At 48.1% G+C, this 9,733-nt stretch overlaps 1 protein-coding gene across 5 annotated transcripts in view; it reads left to right on the top strand.

Annotated features, from left to right (window-relative positions):
• The first annotated feature begins 1,473 nt into the window (after nucleotides 1-1,473).
• Nucleotides 1,474-9,733, top strand: part of TPD52 (tumor protein D52) — a 42,219-nt gene continuing 33,959 nt past the window's right edge. The window contains exon 1 of one of the 5 annotated variants that reach the window (XM_035317525.1): nucleotides 1,474-1,619. In XM_035317525.1, the coding sequence (XP_035173416.1) occupies nucleotides 1,604-1,619 (16 nt within the window). In that variant the 5' untranslated portion in view covers nucleotides 1,474-1,603. Of the gene's footprint in view, nucleotides 1,620-2,989; nucleotides 3,123-3,154; nucleotides 3,287-9,312; nucleotides 9,439-9,733 lie in introns of those variants that run through there. The other 4 variants (XM_035317519.1, XM_035317517.1, XM_035317521.1 and 1 more) reach the window with 4 other exon arrangements.

Genomic DNA, 9,733 nt, shown 5'->3' with positions numbered 1-9,733 from the left:
GTAGCAGGGGGATGCAGGGGTGGCCTCAGTGAGAAGAGTCCAGAAGCTGCCCTATGTTAGATAAGGGCCAGTTTATGCCAGGTAAGGGCATCTGAAAAGCCGAGCAATTAGGCGAGTAAAAGCCAAGGGAAATCATTCATGTGTAATCACACCTCATAAGCGTGCACACCTCCTCTTGTATTCACTAGTGTAGGCAGATGGAGAGCGTAAATAGGTGGAGTGTTTCTTCTTTTATCAGCCAGTTTAAGATGATGTCTTTTTCTCTTCTTTTTTTTTTGGGGGGGAAGGGTTGAAGGAAGGATGGGGTGGGGGGAGAAGCGTACATGCTGTTTAAATATGAAATAAAAGACCACTTAAGGACAGAAGAAGCTTTGCTAAAAGGTCTGTCTTCCCCTGGCCTTATTTATTATTTAGGTCTTCAGCTGACATATTTAATACTGCCAGGCACTCAGAGACTGCAGTATGAAAGAAACGTGCTGCAGAAAATCAAGCTTCCTCACAGGAACAGGGAACACATCTTCAAAAGTTAATTGCTCTTTCACAATTAAATAAACCTCTTTATTACTGCTCTGTTCTGTAAGGAGAACAACTGTGCAGCGTGCCTTCAATTTCTTCAAGACACATGTTATATGGGCAGCTTGATCCTCCTCCCCTTTTCTGTTTTGATAGCAGTGAAAGCTTCACACCAGTCAGTTGACTCTGACTTTATCTTGGCATAGACAAGAAGAAAATTATGTGTTATCTGTGATATTTTTTCTGAAATTGGCTAGAGACACAGAGACACATACTGATTTATTTCATAAATGCTGGAGGATAAAGCATAGACGAGCTGAAAAGAAAACATGGACTTTGTCCCAGGCTGTTTTAAGCCAACAGCAGCAGATAATATATTAAGTGGAAAGCACACTAGAGACACCAGTGTGTGCTGTTATAACAAGGGAAATAAAAACACAGATATCAGAGAGAACAGCTGCAAATATCAGCTCTTCACCACGGTAGGAAGGTAGAGGCCACCACCTGAGCAACAGAGCTGTTCAGATGCCTCTCTCCTCCAGAGCAAACCAAAATATGGTTCATAAAGCTGCTGCAAAGACCTCAATTAAATAACCAACGATCCTATAACTAAACCCAACAGCCAAAGCTGTCAGGGCTCTGCAGAACAGATGAACGTGCCCCCCTGGCAGCGGTCCCTTACCAAAGCGCAAGATGGGTGGCAGGAGGTACAATGTGTGCTGCTGAGAGCCCAGGGCACCACGTAACCACCTGGCAGGGCTTGGCCCAGGGCCTGGTTTCACAGGCAAGCTGAGGAAGTACAGCCCAGATGAATTGACAGTGGGATGGGTTGATAACTGGCTGGACGACAGAGCTCACGGGGTTGTGCTCCGTGGTTCAGTCTAGTTGGAGGCGTGTAGCTAGCGGTGTCTCCCAGGGGTCAGTGCTGGGGCCAGTCTGGTTTGATTTATTCGTCAGTGGTGGTGGAACAGCGCACTCTCAGCAAGTCTGCTGGCAACACAAAGCTGGGAGGAGTGGCTGGGACCCCACAGGGCTGGGCTGCCATTCAGAGGGACCTCGACAGGCTGAGGGTTGGGCCCAGAGGAACCTCATGAGGTTCAACAAAGGTCAGTGCAGGGTCCTGCACCTCGGGAGGAATAACCCCAAGCACCAGTACAGGCTGGGGGGTGACCTGGAGAGCAGCTCTGCAGAGAGAGACCTGGGAGTCCTGGTGGACAGGGGGCTGACCACGAGCCAGCAATGTGCCCTTGTGGACAAGGCCAGCGGTGTCCTGGGGTGTGTTAGGAAGAGTACTGCCAGCAGGACAAGGGAGGTAATCCTCCCCCTCTACTCAGCCCTGGGGAGGCCACACCTGGAGTATTGTGTCCAATTCTGGGCTCCCCAGTACAAGGGGGACATGGGCCTACTGGAGCGAGTCTGGAGGAGGGCTGCTAAGGTGATTAGGGGACTGGATTATCTGTCATACGAGGACAGGCTGAGAGAGCTGGGCCTGGAAAAGAGAAGACTGAGGGGAGACCTCATCAATGTGTATAAATATCTGAGGGGAGGGTGTTGAGAGGATGGAGCTGGTCTCTTTTAAGTTATGCCCAGCGACAGGATGAGAGGCAATGGGCACAACCTGAAGCACAGGAGGTTCCATCTGATTATGAGAGGGCACTTTGTTGTGAGGGTGACAGAGCACTGGAACAGGTTGCGCAGAGAGGTTGTGTAGTCTTCTTCTCTGGAGGTATTCAATACCTGCCTGGATGCCATCGTGGTGCTCTAGGTGCTCTAGGTGATCCTGGTCAGCAAGGGGGTTGGACTAGATGATCTTCATAGGTCCCTTCCAACCTCGGCCATTCTGTGATTCTGTGGTTTGCGGTGCTGGGTCCTGTCACTGGAGACCTGAACCAGATCCCAGACATGCTGCCTTTGAGGATGAGGGAAACAAGAATAACTGTGGGTTGGAGCGATCATGTATGCTTGTGGCTGCATGAGGGAGCAATGGATGGCTGGGACTTGATGGATGTGAAAAAGGGAGGGCAAACAAGTGTGCACACTTGCGTGGGCCTGATGCGTGTGTGAACCCATGTGGGAACAGGATCTTTAGTGACACCAAGTCTGATCAGTTGCATTCATACTGGAAACCTAAGATCACTTATTTAGTGAAGTAATGGAAATGACAAATAGGTAACACAAAAATACTGTTCCAGGAGAGAAGGGGCATGTTTCAAACACTGAGGTTTCTCAGCTATTCCCCCAGTTTGTACTTATTTGTGGATCCAGAGAGCTGCTGCTGTGGTGAGGACTGATTTTGTAGCATGCAGCAAGCTTCATTACATGCACGCAGCCTCAGCAATTGCATGGGCAGATAAGCACACCCTCATGTTTGCATTTAGCACAGGCACTGATGTATAACTCAGGTGCAAAGTACACAATCTCTTACAAACGCAGCAGCTGCAGAGATTTTGATGGAAGAAAAAAGAAAAAATGAAAGCCATTCAGGCAGGAGATGCCAGGTGGCTCACTTTGCACAACCACACCTGCACCTCGTTTGCTTCTGAACGGGGAGGTGGGTGACCCATTTTCTGAGACCTTCTGGTGGAAGTTTGGGTTCACTGAGAAATCAGGTGATCTCCATGCTGGTTTTGAACACATAGATAAATGGTGGGGAAGGAAGGAAGGGAGGAGGTCTGGTTGGTCTGTTTTGTTCTTTCTGAAATCAGAAGTATAGTCTGTCTGCCTTGGGGGAAGTTTCAAGAGTGGAGTTTCAAAATGAGCTTTGTGAGATCAGGTAGGAGCTAGATGGTACTATTAGGAGATGTAGCATAGTTGCCTTCAGTGTAGTCTTGAAGGAAAAACTAACATACACAAATTATAGCTTTTGTGTATCTTTTGTTGGAAGTTTATTTCTAAGTGAGACTGTGGTGGAAACACCTCCTGACTGGGTGGTGGAGGCAGGAAGTAGACAGCACTGCTGGTAAAACATTCATGAGATAAATGAATCTTTAATTGTGGTGTTTACGGTCTCATTTGTTGCTCATCTTTTCACTTCATATTGGCTGGCTCAGTGAAATGCCTTATCAGTGAGAACAGCCATATGCTTAGAATCTCAAAAAAAAAAATCTCTTAAAAGACTAGATGCTATGCTATCGGGGAACTGTAAGGGATGACTTTATTTGCAAAGTAAGCAAGGAAAAATGTTTAGTGGATGAATGTAAAGGCTGAAATTCCATGGCTTGCATTATGAAAGTGAGCAGGCTTTTGAAATATTTTTTTTTTTTTTTTTAAAAACCCTATAAAAAGAAAAAAACAAAACTTGCAGCAGTTCTAGTTAATTGGGTCATCACTTTTTCTTCCTTGTAAGCTTTTAATGGTATTCCAGTGTTTGGAACTAAATCTTTGTTTCTGTTTTCTTGTCTGCTTTTAACAAATTATAAAGAAGCCTCTGTGTTCTGATTTGCCAGTAATGAAGCGGACCTGTTATTACCTAGTTATCTCACAGGAGTATGCTGGAAGTTAACTACAGTTTGAAAAGCAACCCCAGGTCCCCTGCTTCTTAATTATCATGCAGTAGCTGTACAGCACTGCAGCCTTAAAAACAGCTTGATAATGAGTTACTGAAGATGTGACCTCATTTCATCCCTAGTATCAGTTTTTAGAAGGTGAAAATGTTCCAGTTAGTCCTTATTCTGGAATGGAATACTTATGACTAATTAGCAGCCGTTAGTTGACACAGATGTAATTTAGCTAAATCTTTGGCTACGGTGTATTTATTGCATCAATAAAGATGCTTGTTGCAGACAGTAATGTGTGTGGCAAAGAAAGTAGCGTGCTTCCCTGATCAATACATTTGCCGTAACTGGAAATAGCTCGGAGGCTTGAGGACTCAATTCCTGGAGCTGTGATTGACCCAATGCTACCAGCGGAAGCTGCGCTACCAAAGAAGTGACAAGTCAGAAATGCGTTCTTTGTCTTTTCAAGAGGAATTCAAGACTGGGGATGGGAAGGCTATTCATAGATAGGATATTCCTAGACGGGCATGAGGTTTAGTAACTTTGGCAAAGGGGATTAAAAAGTGACGTGAACATCAAACTAACACTTACAGATCATTCATTGATGTGGTAAGGCTTATAGCGTTTGTGTATCTGTGTGTACGTCTATGCCGAGTCTTCTATGTGCAAAATAAGCCTTGGTAGCAGCTTTGGGGTCTCCATTAAGATAAGCGCACAGGTACCTTACCTTCAGTGGGACATTGCGAAATAGCCAGCGGGCAAACTCCACACGCCGGGGTGCTCCAGCGCTCCCTTTAGCGACTCTGCACCACAGGTACCGCAAACTGACTTTGGTTTTGATTTTTTTTCTTTAATGAACTCCTCTGATGTCTATTTATCACAAGCTTGCTGGCAGCTGTACAGAGTGGGTTTCATCCTACTGCGGAGGAGAGGTGTGAGTTCTCAGCTAACATCTATTTGCATGCACTGAGCAGGTTTAGTTAGAAGAAATAAGTTCCATGCAGGTGGGTGTCATGGAGCCTGGTCCTCTGAAAGATTTAATTCCCCTAAGTATTTTGAGTGTTGTTCTAAGACAGATAACTGTGCTACACCTAAATGACCACACTGCAGTGCTGAAGGTGCAATGGAAAGCTTTAATATGGTGGGTTTTCAGCGCTAATTGGAGATGCCTCCTAACCTGGAGGTCTCCAGCTAGGAGCCCCGTATCAACATCCAAATGATTCAGACTGCAGGGAAAGTCTCATATCAAGCATCTGAGCAATTCAGAGTTTAATTCTGAGTTGCAAAAGTGACCTTGGACTTGGAGACACTCAGGCACTTAGAGCTAAAAGTCACCTGCAGATATTTTCAGCAATGTACAGCACTTCTGGTGAGACGGGAGCCTATGGCATTACTGAATTCCACCAGGAGCCTGCTTATCTACCCCAGTATGTACATAGATATGATCTTTAAGTTCATCTGTAGACACTTAAAGGTGTGAAAGGTACATTTTCTACTGAAGGGTTTCAGCAGGACAAGTCAGAAGTACAGATTCTCTTACTTGCTAGCCAGCTGCTACCCGACCCTGAAAAGGCACTCACATGTAAAACGTCCATTTTTGACAGCAAATCTAATGGGGAAGGTGGAATTCTGCTTTTGAGGATTTCTAACAGTGCCTCAGGTGGGACTAACTGCACAGGATTTCTGACCCAATGTATGGCCCTTGGTTGACAAGACTTTAATGTAGTTAAGTGCTTTCAGGCTATGTCTGAAAAACCAGCCACAATCCCCAACCCCCCCTCCAAAAAAAAGCCTGTTTACTTGCTTGTCTGTTTTTCCTACCCTTAATAACAGGGGATAACCACCTAGGATATGGCAAGTACAGGTTCACTGAGTATCTAGTTTTGATTTGCCTGTGATACTGATGGTTCAGTATGCACTTCTCAGTTAGGTTAACAAAATCCTGTGGTTTAGGTCATTAAATCCTTCTAGACATTGCCTTATAAAGGAGCCAAGCTGACTGTGCTCTTCTACTGTGTTTGGAAATAAAAACATTGGACGTGTTCCTTAAGACAGATTGCTTCCAGCAGATGACTCAAGGCTCTGAATGAATGGAGGACTCTTCTGGTGCCAAGTGAAGTACATAGCCTTGGAAAGAAAAGGCACTCAGGACAAAGCTCTAGCACTTCCTATTGCTGAGGCTAGGTGTCCTCTGTGGTTTGAGGAGCTTTTGTGGGTCCCATTTACGGACATCTAACTCTCAGTCTGGCAACCAGAGGTGTCATGTGAACTCTGCAAGCTGCAGCAGATGACTTGCTGTGCTGCATTGCCCAACTATGTACGTGGACGTAGGTCTAAAATGTGTTAGCCCTCTCAGTAAGTGTGGCCAGCTCAGCGCTTGGTTGCACAACCGTGTCTGTTTATGGCCGTACACGAGCATAACAGCCACCCTGAACGAGTACAGCTCATCACTGGACTCAGCTCTTTGTATGCAGGAAGATGGGTTCTCTGGAGGTAATTGCATCTGTGACTGCAGCAGAGGAGACAAAGTGCAGAGTGAGTCTGAAAAATAATTGGTTGCCTTAAGTCAGGATTGGTGAATGAACGTGGAAGCATTAATTCTCCAAAACCTTGACCTTTACTTCTGGCTGCATTGACTGTTACTTGTGATAATATCTGATCTACGGGGGATATTAAAGCTGGGATCTGACTCCACGGCAGGTGGTGCAGCCTGTTTGTTGCCCCAGTTCTGTGGCTGTGCAATGAAACCCAGCGTACAGCTGCCGCAGGAGCTGCCTCTGGCGCTCTACCTGCATTCCCATACAAGCAACACTTGCATGGGATGGGCACCATCTTACTCAGGACAAAGTATTTTGAAGTCCCATATTTACATGGATAGTTCCAGGCTTGCTTTCTACATGTGTATGCGTTTGGTACTTTCATAACCACCTGGAGGAAATGAGAAGTCACTGCACAAAGCACGGTAGCTCAGTGCACTGCTGGTCCCACTGCCTTTCTGTCTTGTCCTTCTTCATAAAGACAATAAAGCCTTCAGGGCAGGCCCAGTCTTCTGAGTTTGTTTATAATCTGTGATTGCAACTAAGCCTCTAGGCAACAGTCATACTGATCTTTTTAATAGGCGCTACTTACAGATGCTTGTTACAATGATTCAGTCTCCTCACTGTGTAAAAAGGAACATGTCATTGTATTTGGAGATGGCCTGTGGCTTTTGGGTGTCTTTCTTGCAACTAAAACCCTTCTGGAAAAGACAGAAGGAAATTTGATTTGGCCAATGTCTTACAGGTAGCCCTATCTTCACTTTGAATGGCCTGCAGCTGCGAAGGAAACCAACTTGCAGGGTGAGTTGGAAAGCAGGGATTTCTGAACTTGTAGTTCCTCAAACTTGCTGAGGGACTGCATACCTTAGGGATACACCTAGGCCGCAGAAGGTTTTCTTCAGTGTGACAGCCATGGGTGAGACACTGATGTAGTGCCAGCGACTCCTGCAAGCTGTGCCGAGGGGCACAGTCATCTCTCAGGATAGTACTGCTGTCCTCACTCCTAGCTTTTGCTCTTTGGCATGTGTTGGCTAGATATTCCTGGCTGCTAAAGCAGCAGGGAATTGCTGACAGCTTCCCTGCTCTGCAGGTTGGCTCCTGGCAGATGCTTCAGTGCTGCCAGAGTAAAGCAGCTGTACGTAAAGGGATGCAAATTGCGGTGCTGTTGATGGTCTTTCACTGTGACTACAGCTCAGTAGGAAATAGCAGCTCATCAGTGGGGAAGCTTGGGGCTTCATGTGGAGTACAATGGGAAAAATATATATATATTTATGGGAAAAAAGTACATTTTCAAATATATATATTTTGAAATAGTCGTAACTGAGATGTGCAGGATGAGCTTGTCCTGGTGAGAATCGTATGTCTAAATTGCTATAAGAATACATCCCTGTGTTTTCATTTTGTTTTATCTACTTGCTGTCCTTTATGGCACCACTGCAAATGCCTCATGCTTCACCAGTGCATATCCTAGAATTTAAGCCAGGGCTCCTTTACCCAGCAAAAGCTCGTGTCCTCAGCGGCCTCACAGGCTGAAAAATACCTGGATTTGATGCTGTTGTTTGTTATCCGAAGCAAGGACATCCCTGAATTGGCACCTCCTGACTCCCCATTGTGCTGTGCTTCGCCATGTGACCGTGCATACTGCGTGGCTGTGACAATTTGGGTATTCACAGAGAGCCACGGCGTGCATGCCTTGCCGCTCATTCTCTGCACACGTCGATCTCTTGAACAAACACATCCATAGATGTCAAGGCCAGGGATCTGAAAAGGGCGCAGCAAGAGATGCGTTAGGTAGCTTAATGTTCTTGATAGTCTCTTAAAGCAGTTTGCTTGTGAAACTGCATAATGGTAATTCTGTGCTTAATGTTACATTAGTACGAAGAGCTCAGACCGTAGGTAGGACAGTTGGTGGTCTGTTTTCTCTGCAGCTGTTAAATCCTCTGTAATGTAGCCACAAGGCACTGGTTTGCCCGTTTTCAAGTGCTAGCAAGTCTCACGGGGGAACCTCCGAAGCTAAAACAAAATTACAGCTTAATTTCAGTAACGTGGCGCTATCTGTGAGCGTGCCTGTTCTTTGCTGGTGAATGTGTAATAAATAGAAGGTGGAAGCGCTGAGGACGGCAGCTGCCACAGCAGCACAAGGCGGTGTGTGCAGTTACGATACCACGAAGCCTGTTCATGCTGATGGTGTTAGAGCAAGTTTTTCTTGCCTGGTTACCCTGTGTGAAGTTATGTCAAGGAACAGAAGTCCTGGTGTTGCATTACATGCATACCAGACAAGGTGTACAGGCAGCAAGACACCACGCCGGGGAGAAAAATCCTTTATAAGGACTTGAATGAAGGGAAAAGGATTGCGGCTGGAGGAACTTGGGCTGGGTTTGACAAGCCAGTAAATCCAGCCTTCGGACTCCCCGTGCTGGATTAAAAATGCTAAGGGATGTGAAGAACTGACCCCGTGTGTGTTCGCTGTGAAGATCTGAGCCTCTCCGAAGCGTGGCTGAGGTCTCTGAGGCCTTATTTTAGCTGAAGCCCTCGCTAAGCGTGGCTGCACGCCGGGGGCAGCGGCGGGGCCATAAAATGGCGCCCCCAGCCCCGCAGCCACAGGCGGAGGCCCCGGGGCCGCGTCCCGCTGGCACCCCCGGGCTGCGAGCGGCGCCCGTGTCCGTGAAACCCCCGTGCTGCCGCCGTTTAACCTCTACGCCCCGCTCCCGGGCGGTGATCGCGGCTCTTTCCACCTCAGGGCCTGCTCCCTGCGGCGGCTTGGGGCCGCCCTCACCTGCGCGGGGCCGGCCCTGACGCGTCCCGCCCCGCCTGGCAGCGCGGGCGGCGCCTCCGCGGCACCGGCAGCGGGGAGCGGCGGAGCCGGGCCGCCATGGAGCCCCGCAGGGAGCAAGGTAGGGCCGGGCAGGGCGCTGCCCTTCGCCCGGTTAAACCCCCGGGGGAGCGGGGGTGGTTGCTTCTATGGGGGGCGGCCGCCGGCCGGGGAAACGCGGAACCGGAGGTGGGGCGGGAGGCGCCCGGCCGGCGGCTGCCACGTCCCGCTGGGGCCGGCACCCCCCGGGGCAGCAGGGGGAAAGGGACCGCGGTGCCCGGCTTGTGGCGGGGGGCTGCCTGCCCCGAGGGGCTGCTGCCCCTGTGGGTCGCCTTCTGCGCGGGGAAGGTTCCTAAAACCTTCCTAATAGTTCGATT

The sequence above is a fragment of the Oxyura jamaicensis genome, chromosome 2 (assembly GCF_011077185.1).
Source record: "Oxyura jamaicensis isolate SHBP4307 breed ruddy duck chromosome 2, BPBGC_Ojam_1.0, whole genome shotgun sequence".
Taxonomy (NCBI): Eukaryota; Metazoa; Chordata; class Aves; order Anseriformes; family Anatidae; genus Oxyura; species Oxyura jamaicensis.
This window is presented reverse-complemented; position numbering and strand designations above follow the sequence as displayed.